The following is a 21,772-nucleotide window of genomic DNA, read 5'->3' as shown; positions in this document are numbered from 1 at the left end:
TTACCATGATTTAAGAGAAAAGGATGTGATCTCTCTCAATTCAACAGTCACTTAAAATGATTGGGATAGTTGGATCCTTTTTTCTAATTTATTGTTAGGTATGCTCTCATATGGAACTAATGATTAACATGTAAATTACAGCACATTAAACGTGTATAAGAAAAAGAGTAAGTGTGAAGCTTATATTGCTGATAATTTCATTCCATGTACATAATCGCGGCTGTGTTAATGGTTTCTAGTTGTCTCCGGACGATTTGCGGAGGTAGCAAGGCCATCTTGGGGGTGTCTCCTTGGTATGATAAGTGGAGGTTTTACGAGATAAAGAGGTTCACTACAAAGAGGTTTGCCTATAAATTTACATGTAAATGTGATGGGACCGTAGGGGTGGTATGAAGTATGGAGGTTTACGATGTAAAGAGGTTCACTATATAGAGGTTTTACTGTATTCATATTTTTTTTATCCTTTCACATTGAGTTCACTTTTGAATGAGGGAAATGAAACTTGCAGTAGGGAATATTCGCTGTTCAAAGACGAAAATTAAATACCAGGCATTCATTGCATTGACTTAAGGCTCTGAATTTCAACACGAAGATTGGCTTGAACCAGTGAGAGTAGAGCTCACCCCAAACTAACCCACATATTTATGGACTAAAAACACATGTTCAGTAAGAAATGTAATTCTGATGACATGCAACTGAATACAAAACTTTCATTTTAAAAAAATTTTAATGCTAAAATAAGGCTCTTTGAAGAATTTTCCAGAAGAGAATTTTGACAAGGTGGCAGAAGACTGTCCATTCAATACCAGGCTTCTTCCACATACACATAATGAATTATGAAAACCAAAATAAACAATTTTATACCTCCAAAATTGCCTCTCCCTCTTTGGACAGTAAAATAAAATTAAGGATACAGCATCCATTATATAGAAAAATAAATTCACAAAAATAGCAAAACATTTTACTGGACTGAACCTTGGAATGATTATTTATTTACCTGAGATGCATAAGACACAGAACCACCCACTTGAATGGATCCAGACGACAAAGGTAACTCATGTAGAATGGCATGGAGAAGAGAACTCTGGATTTAGAAGAGAGGGATGTAATTAAATTAATATAAGACCAAAGAGTAGATTTTGTAAACAGGTCCTGAAAAGAAAAGTAAACAATGGCAAAGACAATATACCTCTGATTATTACCCTTACCCTAAGTCAAATGATAAAGCCATTCAATGATAATGCTTTAAAGCATGCTTGATCACAAAGATATATTGCACCTACATCAGGGAGAAGTTTTTCAAAATTTTTTTGAGCCATAGGCATAGACATTTAGAAATACGGGAAAACTATTTACAATTTTCCTCAACTATGATAAATTAACGGCAAAATTATTTTGCTGTTTGGTGGATTTTGAATGAATTTTTTGTTGTGTGCAGAGTCATATACATTTGTTTCATGTAGTGCTTAGTTGTGGCCAGAACACACCAGAATGACTTTCCAATACCTCTCAGGGAACATAGGTTAGTGTAAAAAATTTTATTTTTTTATAATTGGTAAAACATGACTTATCATTGTAACTTTTATTAAAAGTTTTAAAAAATTGGAAGTTTTAGGGGAGAGGGGCTTATATTTAAAAATCATGAGGATAAAATGTGTTGGTGACATATCCTGTGGTGTCATGGTACTGGAATGCCATCCAGGCACTGGTTAAGAAAAGACATAATAGTCAAATAACACTTTTATCAATTTTGGTACCTAAAAATTTCTAATACGTACATTTGTAACCAAAAAGAAAATTTATTTTAAAATATGCAGACGTAACTCGTTATAAAAAAGCACATAGAGTAATATTTCACTTGTAGAAAAAGCTTGAAAGGAAAGTGCATTCCGCCACTGCTAGTTTTGCCATGACACCACTGGACATATGCCTAAAAATGTTTACCTCTCATTTATCTCATACATATTTTAGAAATGAATTTCTTACCCATTACGTCAACATTGTGACACTGTTCAATGCATTTGAAGACCATTTTATACGTTTCACCAGCCCAAAAAATGTATCCATAAACTCAAAACAAGACTATATAAATGATCATTCCCAAAAGACTGAATTTAAACAACAGCTAAGTATCTTGTTGAACTGTGCTCAAGTAGAAAAATAGGTTCATTTAGTGACAAATGTCAAAACCCTAAACATTAACCCTTTTGTGCCGGATGTCTGGTGGACAGGCATTTTCATCCACTAAAGTCCTGACGTCGGGTATGGCCGTCGCAGATTTTTCAACGCAAACTACCGGACGTCAGCTCTGGCCAACGCAAGGAAAGGGAAGTGACCATTGAGGTAGTCATTGTCAGATGCATTCGGGCCCGGCCTGAGACCCAGCTTAGCCACTCCTCGGCCCGACCCTCACACTCATTTATGATCATCCTAACCGCAGGAATCCATTCCAAAGTGGTTATATTGTCAATAGTTTTTTCAACGGTATATTTTGTTGCATACTACAATCTTTATATACTTTGAAATTAATTCTTCGTTTTGTTCTGTGAATAAGGAATTTTTAAACAAAATTTTAGCATTGAAAATAATTTATAGCCTTATTACCTTGTAATCACTAACTTTGTTGTTATTAACACTAGAAACCCGTTTGAAATACCACAATGCTCAAAAGGATGTTAGTAATTCTTTTAGAAGAGTAAATTATTGAAAATCAAATACAATGTTAGGTAGAGTTGACCTTGGATTTGTGCTATGATAGGGTTAGAGGGAGTAATCCGGTGGCCGTAGTAAGGGATGGGCCCCGTTGAGCTGGGTCCCAAATCTGAGAGACAAAAATACCAGGGTAACTCCACCCCAACAAAGAGTTCCACACCTAGAGGTTTTAAATATTCTCATGCTACTTATAGCACGGAAAACATTTTCCAATAGTAGCACCGGCAGGAAAGGGCTTTAAAAAATATCACCTACCTTTCCCGCACCAACAGGACCTATTATTGCCACTAGCATTCCTGGCTTCACATCCAAAGTAATATTATTTAGGGTATTTTCGCTGACATTTGAAGTCCACTTAGCGGTGACATCATTGATTTTAATGTCATTTGTCTTGGTGGCTAATTCTGATGGCAGAGGCTCCAAGACATTTTCTTCGTAAAGCAAAAATTTCTGAAATTCATGCAGAAATTATTCAAAACTTCAATTTAGTTGTAGAAAAGAAAAAGAATTATTTACACACACATGACCTTAATTTCCTAAATTTTTTTTAATTACAGAGGATGACAGTCATCATAGACTAATGGGAAGATAATCCAAAATCCTCAAGAATTATAATGGTTAAATTAATTTAATTCTACAAACTTTGTATTGGAATGCTTTGTGAAAAGGACAGAAGAAAGCAGATAACTGTCAACTAAGTCATTCATACCTGAAGTCTTCCAACAGACACCAATGTCTCAGCCAACTGACCAATTCCTTGCGGGAAGAATACAGTCATTGTTTGGCGAAGAATGTTGTAGTAAGATGTCATTACAAATACCTAAAGTGCAATCCAGAGAAACATAGAAAATAATATACAGTTAGTTTTTTGGTGATAATACATGTTGTAATAGATATCACCTAATCATTACGTATTAATTTCATTTCTTAATGAGTTTTGTTGCCAAATATAAACATTGTGCATTCAGGTGGCAACCAGAAAAAGTTTAGCCTGAGTCAGAGAAAGGTAACCAGAGGTGGGGATTGCACACACACTGTCCCTCCAGGCCAGATTTCCCCCACATCCGACACATCATCTTAACCAACCAGCACAGATTGTCAATTACATGTTCAAAAATCCAAGGATAGTATATACAGTCGGATCCGGATTTAATGTGTTCGCATTTAACGTTTTTCCGCATTTAGCAATTATTTTTTGGTGTCCCGATTCATTCCCTATAAGGACAATGTAAAGACTATCCATATTTAGTGTTTCCGCATTTATGGTCGTAAAAATTTTTCCCGCACAAGATTTTTTTGCCCAATTTAACGTTTTTTTATGACGATTCATGCAAACGATTATCCAAATCTTCGAATTTCTGCTCATCAACAAGAAGAGTCTCATGAAAGTTAAACAAGAGTCGATAGAATCTACCAGGGAACACTTCTTCAACTGCTTTCTTCCGCGAATGCAGCACAGGGACCTTCAAGCTGGGTGATTTGTCTTCTCGTAATGTTTCACTCCCCTTATGATCCAAACGCCCTGGCACTTTTTGTATCAGATCCGATCTAATGGAGCTAAGTCACCCCTTAATAACCTCTAACTACCTTATCCTTCACTTCTTGAGCTTGACTTCGATGATACGTGACGACTGATGACACGAGTTATCCTCCGAGGGCCGCTACAATGATGGTTTTCTCGTAATGTTTTCAATTTGGGCTTATGCCCATTTCAACTCTACTCTCTACGGGCAGTTCATTGTAAGCCCAATATTTTTCCAGTCGGCTACTTTCTCTTTTCAAAAGAGGGGGTCCAATATCATTTGCGCAATTCACTAGAAGATTCTTTCTAAAATCCATTCCAAGGTCAGTTTCCACGGAGGAATAGCAAAAGAACCGAGGAAGTGTTTCCCCTGTCATGATCGTGAATGAGAGCATTCTTTCCCTAAGGAACAGCATTATTTTGCATAGTAATTTAGATATCCCAGAGCCCATTTACCGACATGCGGCTCGTTGATATCGCTGTCGACTCAAAGATATTTATCTGGTGCTAATTTATGTCATAAGAGAATGATAATCGGAGTTTTGACGAAATATCATGGTCCATGACTCTAAATAAATCCCTCGAGCTGGAAAAAAATCACCGCATAATCACGGTAAAATAATTGAGCGCGGAAAAATACGAAAATCCAGCAGGAATCCCTTGGTGGTTGACTTCCACATCATAACTCTGACACAATTGCCGAACTCCAGAGGCACTGACAATTTTTCAGATGAAATCCAGTTCTGTTGAAGATTAAACCTTTTAACTTAACAGAGTTTAGCTAATCGTTATTCAAGGTCCAACCAAATTTTATTAAAAGCTGCTGAGAAACAAGGTGAGTTGGAATCAACGTGATCTGCGCGCCACATAAGTAACTTCTCCCGGCTCCATTCGACCTTCATGAGGCCGTGGACAACGAATCTGGTGTTATCATCGAGTTGAATCACCATCGACTTGTAAGCATACTAGAAATAAGATTCTCCTTTTTTGGATGACCTCAAAATCCAAAATGTGCGCACAAGAGGCTTTTCAAAGGCTCATAAATCCCTTGTTTCGCAGAGGCAACAGAAAACGTTAAGTTGGCAAAATTCCAGAAAACCTCCCTTTTACTAGATATTCGGTAGTTTAGAATGCAGGATTAGCAATCTTCTGCTGTCCCTTTATTTCACTCATCTTTATTGATGCAATGACGATTTTTCGAGTACCTACTTACACCTTTTCTTATTATATTAGAAATGCCACAGTCACCTACATGTCACTTATACAGAAAAAATTTTAAAATTTCATCGAGACCACTGAAATGTGCGTAAAAATGGAATGACTATAATGTCCGTAGTAATTTTCTGTGTGGGAATGCTTTTAAGTTGATGAATATTATAATTTTCTTAAAATATTTCAATAAAACAATTGTCATCCTCTCATTACTTATTTTTACTACCCATTTTTTTAGCTGATTCCTGAAAAGTATTATCCAACCTTCATTGGGCAGAGAACACTTAATCAATTAATTTTTTGCTGAATGCAGCACCTTTTAGTTACGTAAAATAATATTTTTTATTCATAAAAAGCCATTCTAATCATTACAGACCCTAAAACCGGAAAAAAATGGCAGGTCCTCATTTAGTGTTTTCCGCATTTAGTGTTTTAAATTTTGTCCCCCCTGAAAAACATTAAATCAGGATAGGTACTACCGTATATCCCTAGATACAAGGATAATCAAGGGACCACCCCCCTCCCCCCTTTAGGATTTGAGGATCTACAGACACTACTGAGTGTCTATAGTGAGCTATATCGAATCTTACCTTTTCTGCCACAACAAGATTTCCAAGCAATGAATATGCCAGCACAGTAAAAAACACAGCAGCACGAGTGGTGAACATCAAGAATGACAGAAAGAAACCTCTGATATAAGAGGATTTTCTTATTTCCTTGATTTCATTCCTAAGCAAATAATAAAATAAGGGTTAAGCATATAAATGATGCCTGAGAATGGAAAAAAATAATTACTAAATGAAATGAGCGGAAAATACCTTCTTGCCATTGCTACAAGTTTGGCAAATGGCTTCTCCCATGTATACATTTTTATAACTTGAATTCCTGCAATTATTTCATTCATTAACCGGACTCTCTCATCTGTCCTCATGGCAGTTTTCAAACGAATTGATGAAGTCATTTTGCCCAGGTAGCCTATAAATCAAATCAATTATAGTGTTACAAAAAATAGCAATCATACCTATAAAATACTGCACCCAAGCTCAAGACTTACTATTCTTCTACAAATTATTGATTCCAGATTCAACTATCAAGGAGAAAATTGAGAATCTCTGAGAATTTTTCAGAGTGATTTTCTATTTTGATAAAAATATAATAATGGAAGGGAAATTTTACCTTGGATTGGTATGATGGTAAGTAATGCTGCAATCCCAAGAATAGCTGAAATTCCAATCTCAGTGTAGAGGAGATAAGTAATGATCGCTGTCTCTATTGGTCCAATCCACAAATAGTGCAGGAACATAAAAACAATATCAAAACGGTTGACATCATTGGACAGCAAGTTTACCACCTGCCCAGCTGTGGTCTGGCCTAATGCTGTTTTGCTAAGGCGAAGAGCCTGCCATAAAGAAAGAATATTTTTTATGTCAATTAGTGTCATGAAGTATAGGTCTTTTTCATGACCTATATTTTCAGAAACTAATCAATGTTAAACATAGAAGTCAAGAGAAAGAAAAAAATCAACACGCTTTTAATTTTATTTTATGTCTACTTCGTAACATCAACAATAACTAACGAGTAATGCATACCTAGCAGAAGCCAATAAAGTATTAAAAATTTTTCATTAGCCGTTGAGGTGAAAATAAAGCTATTTTTCAGATCAATTAACTGTTTTTAAAACAATTAAGTCCTCATTTAATTTAAAACCCAGTGAGAAATGGGTGGTGGAATCCACGTGGAACCCACGTGGAACCCACGTGGAATCCACGTTGACTCGTGGATATATGGTGGTGGTGGATATTGAGTGGTTGGACCCACGTGGAATCCACGTTGATTTCAAGTGGATTTGTGGTGATTAGCATAAAATGTTAAACAGAATTACTAATTTGAGGAACTTAACTCTCTGGTGATATTGCGTCATTTATCATCCTGAAACCACGCTAGTTATGTGAAAATGTATTGCACATTCTATTTTTATATAATTCGTGGAAAGGCAGCCATGAGAGCACATGAAAAATCGTAGACACATATATAGAAGGTTTAGATATAGAGTGGTTGAGGTTTTAATGGTTTTAGGACAGCACCTACTGCTGTTTTAATTTTTCCACCAAATTTCCACGTGGGTTCCACGTTGATTCCACGACCAAAAACACGTGGTATCCACGTTACATCTCCACGTGGGTTCCACGTGGATTCCACCACCCATTTCTCACTGGGAAGGATGACATAACCATTAATTATTTCCATACACATTTTAGGAATGAGACTTCAAAAATACCAAAAGTAATAACTCCATATCATTCATTTCAGAAATCCTTACCTTTCGGTAGATGAGTGAGCAACAGGCCACCCTCACTTTCATACCAATATGCATCGCACTTATCATGTATGGATGAGAGACATATATGGCAATGCCAGAGCATAAAACTACTCCACCAGCATGCCAATAAGCACTTTCCTTTGATATTTCACTTCCAGGGTTAAAATATGAAATAAGCTTCCCTAAAAAGAGGGGCTGCCCAATTCTGGAATAAGAAATACTTCCATCACAGATATATACAAACATAAGATATAAAATTTAATAAAATTTCCACTAAAGAGGCTATACTTTTCTGCCCTGAAAGCAAATGACTTCTCAAACCATGACCTCTCAATACAAGGGACAATACATATTTATTACCTATTCCAGTTGCTCGGGAGATTTTTGCAAGGATTAAGCTTTATTAGGCAGAAAAAATGGTGAAAAGTTGTCGCACGATGTATAGACTCAAAACCTTGTAAAAGTTTCTTACATCAGCACTAAATAGGAAGATAACCAGCCATTAAAATCACAGAAATAAACTTTGACCAGACTGAAAAACCAGAATTGGAGATTACATTTTAAATTATTTCTATCACAAGGGTAACCATCCTTTCAAATATTAACCCATTCAATCAAAAAATAAAGTGCTAAACCAACCCATCACTGCAGTTTCAGAAATAATCAAAGACAAGCATTGAAAATTATGCACCAGACACAATACACGAGAAAAATTTCTTCTCAAAAATTACTTAACAAATTCTCTGGGACTTGTAGGTAGTGAACTTATCTGATTAAAGACATTTTTTATCTATATTCTTATACATTTATATGTCCTGCCAAGCAGCAGATTCTGTTTTCCACCCCTTCATTCTGCAGGGTTTGCAGAGAATGGGTTAAACATATATCACCCACTGAGAAGTCAGGCAAATTTTTCTTATTATAATGTCCCAGGGAAACTTAAATTTTTTACTCCCCCAGTACTTATGATATAGAAACAATAATATTTACTTCAAAATATCTTACCGGACTGTTAACTCCATGCATGCAAAGATTAATCCAAATAGCATATACTGAGGTCCAAAAGTTGCAAAAATGGCCTTCATAAAACTTGGGGTTCCTTTCTTGCATTTGAACTTTGCTATCTCTTTTTCCCAATTCCTGCAAGATAAAGCAAAAGTTGGGACAAATGACACACACGATAATTGAATGGTAGTGATTCTTCTGAAATGCATAAAAAATCCACATGCAATGGGATTCTTAATCGGGCTATAAAAAGCAGAGTTTTAAGATGCTGAGATTGTGATCTCCAGCAAGTTCCATTGTCCTTCCTCACTATGTGTAACCCTTCCAAATGAGTTCTATGAAATTCAATTACCCCCTTAAAAAGAATTCCTCCACACCCCAACAAAATTTTCATACTACGGCCCTAAGATGGAGCAATCCCAGAGTAATCATTGCACCTATCTGTACCCCTTCTCATAAAATCTGGGGACTCCACAGCCAATGCAAATTGATAGATCACACTTACATCAATGAAAAACCACAGGAAAACAATATGCAGGTTTTGGAAACATTTCACATTCCAGGAAACCCCACAGACCACTATGCTATCCCGGTTACCAGTCAATATAAGTATGTAATTTGTACAGTAACACCTTTCTGAATGTACGCCTAAACCCCATTTTTTTGGTCTTGAGCCATAGCAATGATGAGAGATCCCAGTCAACACAACCAGGGGCGCAGCTAGGAATTAAGGCTGGGGGGGTTTAGGTGCAACTAATACCCAAGTGTGTGAGGGGGTATGAAATACCGAACAGGATAAGCGGTATGTGCGAGATTAGTAATTGCAGAATTTCAAGATAAATGGTTCAAAATGGTGAGTTCAACGACTGAGGGATATTTCATTGATCCTTACACCATTCTATTAGTAATATCAATCCAATTAAGTAAATTGGATTAAACTGAAAAATTTCTCTGAGCGCTGGGGGGGGTTTATCCCCCAAAATCCCCCCCCTCACTGCGCCACTGAACACAACAATTATGGCCACAATGTGGTCGAATTGTGGTTTACTTGTGGCAACTATGGCTATGGCTAGCCATAGATTGCTGTATTATGGCCCGAACGGTGGTTGCCAACCGGCAAGCCGTAGTGCGCAACTATGGCCACACTTTGGATCGTCTCTGGGAGGCCACAGATTGGCAAACCAAACATTTGTAAACATAGGTATATTACGGTTGCTATTGATACATGTTTGTTGGCGAGTTATAAAAATGGAAGTTGTTTGATTTAATTTATTGATATAAAGAAAGAATGCTATCCATACTTAAGCCACATTGTGGCGGGCCACACTTTTGCCACAATATGGCTGGGGGTCAAAACCATTATGGGAACATAATGGCAACCGCTATGGCCAGACTGGGATATGATGTCTAGGGTAAAGATGACTCTTATTGTAAGCATATGCATTTTTGTTGTTATACGTTATGGAGGCTCTACTGCTATAAATTAATTGTGTAATTACAAAATTGGATACATACTCTCATATTTAAAAAATTCAATGAAGTGATTTCATTCGTAACTTTTGCAGTCTCCAAAGTCTGTTTCGGGCCTTATTTGGGGCCTAATTTTGACTCCAAACTGTATGCATCAGCAAATTACCAACTAGAATACTTTACTTACTTTGCCAATTTATCTCCAAGGTAGTCTGACTTGTGCTCTGGCAAGGGGTTATAGAGATCTTCTGCCTCGAGATCCTTCTTATAACCTCTCCAAAATGTTTTAAATGTCCAACTAAATAAAAATTATAAAAACTTATAAGTAAATCATACCTTGACAACAATGACAATAGTATGCAGTTGAAAGTTAAGATAATCTTCAAGATATTCACAGGCAACCAACAAATTCATTATTCCTTGATTAGAAGGTGACTTAGCGTTAGGACATGAGAATTCACTTTGTACAATTCACACTAATACTCCACTCGTGATCACCATTTCAACAATTATACATCATCATCAAAGACCTTGACATTTTCATTTCACTAGAAAGACTGTGATGATGACACAATATAGTCATAACCAAGATCAAGATTGAATATTGAAGTGTAAAGTGAATTTTCAATTTTCATTTCATAGCTTCAAAATGTGTTTCATTACCGCACAAGTTAACCAGTGTTATTTGCACACAAGTTGCCCCTGCTATTTTCTCAATGATGATTAAAAGCACCAAATTTTTGCAAACAGAAATGATCAGCAGTTTAAACAATTTTACTCTTCATGATTATAATGTAGACTATGTAGTAGAAATTGAAGAAATAAAAATTTGGCTATTTCTACACATGGTGATTTATTGTTACCGACCATGGTTTAGTAACAGCATAACATTATCAAGGTAATACATGGGCATAGGTAAATACTTTGACAGTGTAATGCTGTAATGAAACCATGACCCGTAAAAATAAATCACCATGCGGAAATAGCCAAGTGGAACACCCACCTAATGTGATAAAATAACAGAAAGATACTCACGTGAACATAAGAACGGAGAGGATGTTTGCTTTCTCCCTTGGACTTGGATTGCTCCATGTCTTTCCAGCGTCCATGGCAGATAATGGTGCTACTCTCTGGAGATGTCTTGATGTGTGCTGATAATTCTACGTCTTCCCCCTACACTTCACCCTCGTTCCACTCATAAGATCACAGCCTTTTGTGCTCTTTGGTGGCACTGTGTCTCAGATCTGTTTCTTATGTCTTATCTCCTAATCTTATTTCATGATTTCACCTTGAATTCATGTTGGAGATGTTTTGGACAATCCTGAAAAAAATAGGACACATTAATTAGGTTACTTTACACTGTGTCACATAAAATAAGTAAACAATGAAAGCATTTTAATGATGACCATTAAAGCATAACAGAAAAAAAACTGTGGATTTTCAGTCTTCCAAGAATAAAATGTGGTATCTGCTGCTGGAGTATATTGCCAAAAGTGTGTTTAGGTATATAAAGTAGTGATGGGTCGGTTCGATTCCTCGATTCTCGGCCAAGAACCGGAATCAAAAACGAGTACTTGCCAAGGCGAAAAATCGATTCCGATTCCAGTAGTACTTCAAACAACAAAATAAACGACCGCGTTTCCAACAGTCATTTGAATTTTCGCGCCACGTAATCGTAATAACAAAACACATATCTTCTTGGGATGTGCGAGTACTCGAAAATTCAATTCAATCGAGTAGTTGGTACTCGACTCGAGCGTTTCGAGTCGCATTACGAATGTCGAGTCGAGTAGTTAAGGTTACAGTGCTTTCGAGGCTAGTAGGTCCAGCAATCTGGCGACAGGAAGCGCTATCATGAAACTCATGTAATAATGCAGTTTTTAAAGCCGATAAGTCATTCTAATGCCTTGGCCTGGTAGTTTCAGCTTGCCGAATACACTATAGTTGTCGACGTGGGCGCCGAATACCTTTACGCCAGCCGCAGCGGCCGATCGTCTTCCTACCCGGCGCACACTAGTCTGAAATCGGAAAAAGCTGGAATAAAGTCCAAAATGACCCTTTTGGGGGATAGAGACTTGAAACTCAGCGTAAATACTCATAAATCATTACCAAATATTGCTTTATATGCCATTTCACATAAATACGAACCTTTAGTGAGATACAGAGGCCCAAGCATGACCAAGTTTTCAATGCCACGCGAGATATCGTTTTTCCTCAAAAAATCTTTGAATTTATCCAAGTAGTTTTGCGTTGGTGTGAGTTTTATGGAATATAAAACGCAATATTCCTTTGATCTGGCGCTTTGCCTATACTTTCAATGACTTTCGAAGATTTTGGCTCTCATCTGTCGGGTTTTACAACGCAAAATGGCCGACCCGTTTTTCACGTGAAATTTGACATAAAGTAGACATTATCTTTCGTTTACGAAAAATATAACTCGGAAAATTTGAACCACAATATAAAGTAGAGATTTCTAAAGAGTACTAATAAGAAATCTTGAAAAAAAAGTTTGCGACGAAGGAAATAAGAGCGATTTTTCAATCGCGCGTCAAGGCTGAGCTACACGCTGCGGAACTTTAAGGCTCGGTAACAGGCCGATTTTTCAAGTTTTTTAAAACATTAGTCTTGAAAATCGTCATTTAAAGCATAGATAATCGTCTTCATTGACTTAAAACACTAAACTGAGGATGTTAAAAAGGATTATGTATAGATCGACTTGACCATTTAGCGCATTACTCGAGTGAAAATACTAAGGATTGGATATTTTTTGGAACCATCCCACGCATAAGAAATATGCCTCGGGTATTGAAGTAAAGTGAAGAGATTAAGTCAGCATGCTTAAGAGAGAGAAAAAAGAACTATTTCCGTGAAAGGCAACAACCGATACCCTTTTTCCCTTTCCACCTTCGCCGAGGTGAGTCGCGCGGTAGGGGGAGTTTTCACACCACAAGGCTCTTGTAGCCTTTTTTATTACTGCGACCGTCCGATGTGATATTCATTTGTAGCGTTTAGTTTCTTTCTTGAACTTAAAAAAAGCAAGAGATTTTAAGGTTGATTAAATGACGTGAGAAGTATAGCATTTTTTTTTGGCTCTACAAAACTAAAGTTTAGTTCTATAGTTGTTCGCTTCGACCACTTGAATTCCATGAAGATTCAAGATCCAAAAAATCGTTGATATAATTTTTAATAAAAATTCCAAAGTCTCCGAAATCTTGCAATTTTGGTGGGAAAGTACATGCACAATAACACACATGTGTAGCAAAAGGCAATTTTCTGCAGGCAGTAATACTATAACATGGAGACGTCAAAACCTGCTGGCTGAGCATGTAAAATAATTGGTTTTTCTGCTTGAGAATTTGAAAGGGCCAAATATTACATAGATTCATATACGTAGTATGTAATTTTTATTACAGCTATGAAAATTTCTGTACTCAGGTATATTCTGTTTTGAAATTTAGCTATTATATTTTAATTACATAGTAATTATTTGAAAGATGCTTTTGTCAACTGACTCATTCACAGAGTAATATTTTTTAAAGTGGTTTTCTTGTTGCCTGGAATTAAGTGATATTTTTCTTGGAGCCTATGGCATCAGAATCGATGGAATCGGTATCGGTAGAATCGGAATCGAAATGTCAGAATCGGAATCGGGATCGGAATCGATAAAATTTTGGAATCGACCCATCACTAATATAAAGTCTGCAGTTCCAAGAGTAGTCATTGATATTTATTGTTAAAAATGAATTAGCATTTTGTGCTCATTTTATGAAGCAAGATGCCGCAAATTTCAATCCACTCCTAGGCATCTTCCTTCATCATAGGTGATTTTAAGAGGTGGAGGTGGCATTTGCATCCAGATAGAGTTACTAATAAAAAAAAGTACAAGACAATGTGTACAAAGAGGGCAGTGGCGCCGAATTCATGGGGCCTGAGGGGGCCCGAGCCCCCTCAAAATTCGTTATGGGTGTGACGAAAAAATGTGTCAGGCTTGTCGATTTTCCCTGGAGTGTCCAGATATCAGGATTCAAGTTATCAGGGTTCTAATGCTGATCTTATGACTCTTCTAAAATGCTTAAAAAACTAAAATCTCACTGCTTATAAAATTTCCTGGGGCAGATCCCCGGTTTGGGCCCCCCAATATTTTTTGTAAGTCGGCACCCCTGAAAGAGGGGTACACATTGGCCCCTGCTCTGGAGGTACACACTGGCTTAGCAAAAAGGGCATGTCTTGAATATTTTGGAGTTCAACTCAGTGATCAAGATACAACCAAAAGCCAAACCTTTACATCTAAAAAAATAAGCTTTTTTGCAAATATGTACTAACCAGATTTGGATTCACCTGAGGTCAATTACACCTCGCGTAAGCATAACACAACTCCGGCACCAAAACCATTGTGTTTGCCAGTGGTTCAAAACATCTTATTTTAGTTTCATAGGATATATAATGATACATATTTACTAATAAGGGAGTAAACTAAATTTCCATTGGGGTTTTCAAAATAATTGTTCAAACAAAATATTACTTAAAAATCAAATTATTGTATGTACATAAAAAAAACTTTAATTCTGATTCAACAGACCAAAACCTATGAAAATCAACTTATGCATAACATACATACGCAATAATAACAGCGATATTAATTTTTCTTAGCGTCGGTACAGAGAAAGAATGCGGTCGTTCACCAAATTTATTTTATCAACTATGATTGAGTAAAAAAATTAAGATTTTTCCGCTTCTCGATCCGTCTCTTACCTCTCCAGCTATTAGCGGTGAAAATCGACCACCTTCAAACCAATTAACCAATTTAGTTGATGACGTCACGCACTGTTGCGCAGCGCGTCACCGTTCCCTCTTCCTTCCCCACCCCCCTGCTCCTTAACCTCGCGCAGTGGACTCATGCGGTCCGTTATTCTTCACACTCTCGTGAACGAATCCTTCCCTTAGCGAAAGCTCCTCTCTGGACGGTGAATGAGCCAGAATTCTGTTGGCGTCAACAACTCATGAAAAATGGGGAGCAACTTTCGCGTATTCTTATTTTACAATTTTGAAGAAAAAACTGAAAGGGGAACATTTTGTTTTCGTCCATAGTCATCTTTCCCGTTCGTCTGCTGAATTCTTTTAATGAATTATAATAATTATACTGGGTCCGAATAAATGACCCCATTTTGACAGAACAAAAAGAACAGACACGGGACAAAATTAGGAAGCCATGGACGATGACAACATTCATGGGAGGATGTCAAGCTAGGATGGAAAAAGATAGCCTCGAGCATCGATATAGAGGCTGTAATTTTCAAGAAATTACACGTTACGAAAGAGATGACGTTTTGGTATCGATTGGGAAGACACGCGACACTTAAAGACCGAATTCAAAGGTTCCTAGGCAAATGCTTACTGGCTTGCCTTCATCTTAACCGTGAACATTTTTCCCTGGGAAAATACAGCAGAACCTCTCACATCGACAGCTCTAAGTAAGCGACCACCCCTTTCAATGACCGAAGAAACCGATTTTAGGGCCCGTAAGTTCATAATAGTTTCTATTGAACACCCCTAATCAAAGACCAACGCTTAAAAAGAAATTTACCCATGTTCAGCGAATGAACGCTCCGAAGCGATTAAATTAATTCACTTTAAATCGAAAATTTCCCGAGATTCGATGATTAAAATCGGTAAACTGTATCCCTATATACAGGGTGTTTCAGGAGGAAACTGTGGTACTCCAAGTGGTGGTAAAGGGGACAATGTTAAGCATTTTTCTCTATAAATATGGAATCGCAACTCCTTTGTTACTGAGCCATGGCAACGTAAACATTTTTTGGATGCACTTTGCAGTTACCATGAAAACTGTTTTTCTTGTGGACATCCAGCCTTTTCCACATTTCATTTCATGCTCCACATTTTTAAGGACATTAAATAATTTTAAGGTTGGACGAAAATGTGCTATTATAATTGTCTGAAACGATTCCTCTTTCAGCTTAATTAAACGAGCTACAGCACAGGGACCAAGCCAAGATGTGCGTGCAGAGATTCCGCATCGAACGCAAACTACGCTATTTATTTTCGAAATAAAGCATCGCGTCATGCGAGCACGAATTTACTCGTCTTACGACATGCACCTTCAATGAATGAGGGTCGATCGATCCAAGGGGGGCCTTTAGAAGGATACAACACACCGGGGCCGGGACCCAACAATTCAATTGATACGCCCGGTCATCCGGAGAGGGAATGGAATGGAAAGGAAAAAGGAAGGAGGCGCCGCGAACGGAGCCCGTCGACACCTCCGGAGAGAGGATAGGAGGGTAGGGGATAGGGACCAACCTGCGTTTCCATGGGGACAAAGGGGCGCGTTACCATTACTTGATTTACCGACAAAATTGGCAGATTTTTCTGTGAGGAGAAAAATCCATCGATCATTTCGTTGGATGACGTGTGCCTACAGACGAGAATTTTTTATTTGCATTTAATGCGAGCGGACCACTTCGACTATATTCGAATCTACGAATTCACTTCCTGCCGCTCTCGATACTCGCCATGGCACTGCGAGGCAGGGGACCATAAAGTTTATGATCGACGAGTGACGTCATGGAAAAATTGGCAGTGTCGGAACGCACTTCCCTTAACTTTTTTTACTACTGAAATATTACCCTGTTTGTTCTTTTATTACAAGTTATTTTTTACATTTTATTACAAAATTTTTTGTTTTGGTTACGAATATGGTTACGAACGGTTTGGAGCAGTGTCTTTTCTATCGAATTTAACCACATCTTACGGACGCCAACATAATACGGAATATCAGATCATATAAATAAAATAAGAGAGATAGATTGTAGAACAGACAGATTCAGAATGTCTTTTTTTCCACGATCAATAATAGATTATAACGGCAGCGATAGAACTCATAAATAGAAATGACTTGTGGTGTAGCCTACTAACCTATTTAAAGCTTAATGCATCTTTCTTAATTTTATTATTTCTAACAGCATATGGTAGTATAATTTGTTAGTATACGTGACGTTTTTTGGACCGTGTGGTGTGCATGTGGGAGTCCAATTGCATGCTGCATGTTGGTGATTGATCACCCCCTGCCAAACACCCTAGAGGTGCCTCGCATGGTATTATGTAGGTGTAGAATGTAAATATTTGAAATTTTGAGATAGCAAAGTTTTTAAAAGTGCGATTTGACTATTATGTCTTTAATTAACCAGTGCCGGAACGGCGTTCCGTCACCATGAGACCACTACGTTCGACGCAGGCAATGTAAATAGAAAAGCAAGATATTTGCATGCGGAAGAGACAAAAAAGTCGCCGGCTTCCGCCTCAAAGGAGAAAGATAAGAACAAGTGGAATCATTCACCAACTAAGGGAGCACCATACCTGGGAAGGAAGAAGCACGGCTGACATCAAGCGTCAAAGAGCCCAAGGTAAGGCGGATTCATGTCAAAGAGACCGCTACTATGCTAAAGAAGCATACTACTGGATACCAGGAAATAGCACGTGGAAGCATTCGCGTGGACAAGGGCACTCTAAGGTTCAGGATCTTGGACCATTTAAAAGTGATCAGAAAAGAAAATTCACAAGACATGTTTAACTATAAAATATTCCATTATAAGGTTTCTAGGAATAATATGTGTTACTTATACCACTTCTCAGTGGCGTAGCTAGGAACATGCTTTGGGGGAATGGAGGGGCTAGGAAGGGAGACCCCTCCCCTGGCAATGGCGGTTAAGGGAAATTTTTCGAAAAATAACACGTTTGGCAATACATTTTACATCATTTTGGCACTTATAATTTAACTTTAAGGAGATACAGTTAATATGCGTCAAAACTAGACAATAGTTTTAAATATTTTTTTAAATATCTCTGAGGCTTCGGGGGGATCCTCATCCCCTCCATAGTTACGCCAATGTCACTTCTTTTTTAAATAAATCGACCCAGGTTCCTATGAATAATCATTATCACCTAGCGTAAATTATTAGCTGAATTATTAGTATTCATCCGTACTGATCGACAATTCGAGACTTGACTATGTATGATCAGGGCAGAATATCAAATACAAGTATTTTAAAATACGTATTTGAAATACATTTGTAATTTGCATTCGGTATCTGGTGTTTCAATTAATTTTATTTTTTCTTTCGTGGAAAACTGTAGGACTAGGTAATGTTTAAACATTTTCGTAATTTTACAACAAAAAATGCGTTCTAAAAATACACAAAAGCCATTTTATTTATCTAAATTAATGCTTGCAACTTATTGTGGAAGATGAATTCAGTAAACGTAGTAGTTTTCCCAAGTTTGAGTTACTAAGTTCATGAAGTTTACAAAACGGCTAATTTTACGGTGCGCGGAGTCACTTATTGCACTGGTGTGCCTACATTTTTGAATTTTTCATAAAACAAAAAATAAATCAGAATTGAGAATAAAATTATCTTTAAAATAACGTATTATTCATTACTATGGTATGCACTGAAGTCCAGATATAAATTTTCAAAGTACAGCGGCACATCATTTCGACGCCGTCAGTAGCTTGTGTACTGCATTGCATTTATATTTTTTCAATCGGAGCTTTCAAAACGGTTGTTCCCTCCTACAGAGGCACCTAATTCCAGGACATAAACTGCTAAAAAAAACTATGCATACATATATTTTGGGTGTTTACCCACCTTCTCGGGATTCCCACCGAGTTAAATTATCCATAATAGCCAACGTTTCGAGCTCCGACTCGGGGCTCATCCTCAGGGATTCCATCAATTTATGTTTTTTTTTAATTCGATTTAATTTAACGCAATTTAATAATTCAATAACTGTATTATTAAGTTAACTGTGATAATTTTTATTTGTCTACTACAATATGTATTTATTTTAATACGAAGTTATTATTTTCACCGGAGCGAAAAAATGTATCTTTTTACGACCTGTACGTCGCAGTCTTGGCCTTATATCCTGTACCATACCATTAAAAAAATTGGTCAGGCATATTTCGTTTCAATTATTGCTATCGCGTCTTTCAATGGTATTTCTTTATGGCGCAAGTGGAGTGGCGCATTAGGAATAGTAAATGAAGCAAGTCGAGGGAGGGAAGGCGGCGAATGGCATTTATGAATGGGATTCAGCAAGGGGAAACAAACGTACGCTGAATTGCAGCACGAGATTGCGTGGAAAGATAAAAAGTATGCAGTCGTCACAGAGTGGTCAGCAAAATACGGCACGGCGTTCATGACAGCTTATCTAAACCCGTAAAATACTTGACATTGGTTGAAAATTCAAGTATATGCGCAAAGAAATATGCTTAAGTCGAATGTCTTTTATCATGTTGACTGTTACACGTCATGCCAATGGTGCAAAAGCAGTGGCGCCGACTCCATGGGGCCTAAGGGGGCCCGAGCCCCATCAAAAATTCGTTATGGGTGTGAGGAAAAATGTGTCAGGCTTGTCGCTTTTCCCCAGAGCGTCTAGATATAAATATTCGAGTTATCAGGGTTCTAATGTTGATCATATGACTTCTAAAATGCTTAAAAATCTTAAAACTCACTACTTATAAAATTTCTCGGGGCAAGGTCTCCGGTTTGCCCCCCCCCCCAAATTTTTTGTAAGTCGGCATCCCTGCGCAAAAGGAAAGCAATTGGAAAGCATTCAGAAAGAATATTCAATACTTACCGATTGCTTTCCGAAAATTTTCCCTTTTAACAGACAGCTGTCAATTCGCAAAAATTCTGGAAAGCAAATCGAAAGTACGTTGGCAGGCCATTAGATACCCTTACTGTGGTTCTTTCCCCATGATACATAAAATGGAGGGTGATAGTATAACAAATTAGCAGACTGCACCTGCTACTCATGGCTTCATCAATCAAATTGCTGCTTGAAAGTTGCTCCCACAGAAACACATATAGCTGTGTCATATACATTGTTCATATGCAGCACACTGTTACACAGATTCTCTAAAAAAACAAGTGAAGTGGAAATGTTACCCCAGGCATTAGATAATTACATCTCGAGTAAATTTGGGAATGCACGAGATTTCACAGCTCTTGGATACCGGCTGATAAAGTTAAATATTTTCTCAAATCAACACCATTTATTTCATTGACACGGATTTTTAAACTAGATACATAAACTTAATTCTTGCATGAAAGAGTCCGTGAGGATAATCTGTATCCCAAACAGTGATTTAGGAAATTGGTGGCTCGAAATATTCTGGCTTTGTACACACGTAAAGTGGGTGATTGCTCAGCTATCCGCCGACCAGCCCTTGGAATGGCGAATAGGAGATAAGACTGTCGTCTTTATCGCGTCTGGTCAGATGTTTTTTTTCGGAAGAAATCCAAGGTCACGATTTTAAAAGAGGGCCATTATCTCCGGGAAGCTGATGCACCTGTATCGTCAACCAAATGAACGCCTCAGAATAAAAAAAATGTTTCTATACATCTAAATGAAGGTAAAATTGACGATTAGGGTGAAAAACGAGGTGCGCCGAAGAATAGAAGAAGAAAGGGAATAATGGAGCACCCTACGCCAGAGAGGGGCGCAGTGGAAAGGTCATGCATGTCAACTTAAGGCCGTTTCACACGGTACACGGAATTGCGCAATCTGACGTACGTGCGAAGGCGCAATCAAAATTGCTTCGCATAAAGCGGTGAATTGCTAGAACACATGCGAGAATGCGTGGATGCAAGGTGGAAAAATAGCCCCTGTTATAATTTTGTTCATGCATTCGCGCATTTCCACGTCATTTTAGAAATTCATTAATTAACCTGGGCATTCCGTGCCCCGTGTAAAACGGCCTTTAGACATATCATAAAGCCCACTTTGACCACTCATTCACTTATACAAATGTTTGAGGTGAACGACACGAGATACGACAAAACAGGGCCGGCCCTAGCAGGTGCGGGGCTAGGGGCGAACCTTCAGTGCGGGGCCCTTCACTTAAAATATTAAACTCTATACCCCATCTACAAACTCGAGCATTTTGAATCCCTACCACTCTCTGGCTAAGTATGTGTTCCCCTCCCAAATTCAGACTTCGTAATTACGCCGTTATGATACCATCACGCAGTTGAGTTCAAAATAGTATAATACAAATAAAATTTATAATTATATTTATTCATAAAATTATAACGTAAAATAAACATAAAAAGCGCGCTTTTTCAATAGGTACGTATTTTTATAAGTTAGATTATGAAAGTATATTAGTTGTTAGCCTAAAGCAATTACTGTACAATGAAAAAAGACAGTTTTAATTTCACATGGACAGCACGGACTTAACAATACAGTAATAGTTGAGATTGCGTTTTCAACACTATCGTACTTACATTTTAATTTTTTTTCACGAACGCGGGGCCCGGGGCGGTCGCCCCGCCCTAAGGCCGGCCCTGCGACAAAAGTCATATAATCGATGTCCACGTAAGGTACGAAGATAAACGTTATGAAGGACCAGATGTATCACGTTCATTGAAAATGTAATATTTGAGGTTGATGATTCATGACAAAAAAGGAGAACTCTCAATTTCAACCGTTCTACCTGGCGACGCTGG

General features: G+C 37.7%; 1 protein-coding gene across 2 annotated transcripts in view; it reads right to left on the bottom strand.

Annotated features, from left to right (window-relative positions):
- The window catches only part of LOC124160579 (ATP-binding cassette sub-family C member 4-like), a 201,290-nt gene that overhangs the window by 39,148 nt on the left and 140,370 nt on the right, over positions 1 to 21,772 (bottom strand). For both annotated transcript variants that reach the window (XM_046536461.1, XM_046536460.1), the window contains exons 2-11: positions 11,277 to 11,562; positions 10,429 to 10,539; positions 8,772 to 8,906; positions 7,767 to 7,971; positions 6,623 to 6,845; positions 6,265 to 6,421; positions 6,037 to 6,175; positions 3,422 to 3,532; positions 2,968 to 3,162; positions 998 to 1,084 (exon numbers count right to left, since the gene is read on the bottom strand). In XM_046536461.1, coding sequence (XP_046392417.1) covers positions 998 to 1,084; positions 2,968 to 3,162; positions 3,422 to 3,532; positions 6,037 to 6,175; positions 6,265 to 6,421; positions 6,623 to 6,845; positions 7,767 to 7,971; positions 8,772 to 8,906; positions 10,429 to 10,539; positions 11,277 to 11,350 — 1,437 coding nt within the window. In that variant the 5' untranslated portion in view covers positions 11,351 to 11,562. The remainder of the gene's footprint in view (positions 1 to 997; positions 1,085 to 2,967; positions 3,163 to 3,421; positions 3,533 to 6,036; positions 6,176 to 6,264; positions 6,422 to 6,622; positions 6,846 to 7,766; positions 7,972 to 8,771; positions 8,907 to 10,428; positions 10,540 to 11,276; positions 11,563 to 21,772) is intronic.

This window comes from Ischnura elegans, chromosome 6 (assembly GCF_921293095.1).
Source record: "Ischnura elegans chromosome 6, ioIscEleg1.1, whole genome shotgun sequence".
NCBI classification, from domain to species: domain Eukaryota; kingdom Metazoa; phylum Arthropoda; class Insecta; order Odonata; family Coenagrionidae; genus Ischnura; species Ischnura elegans.
This window is presented reverse-complemented; position numbering and strand designations above follow the sequence as displayed.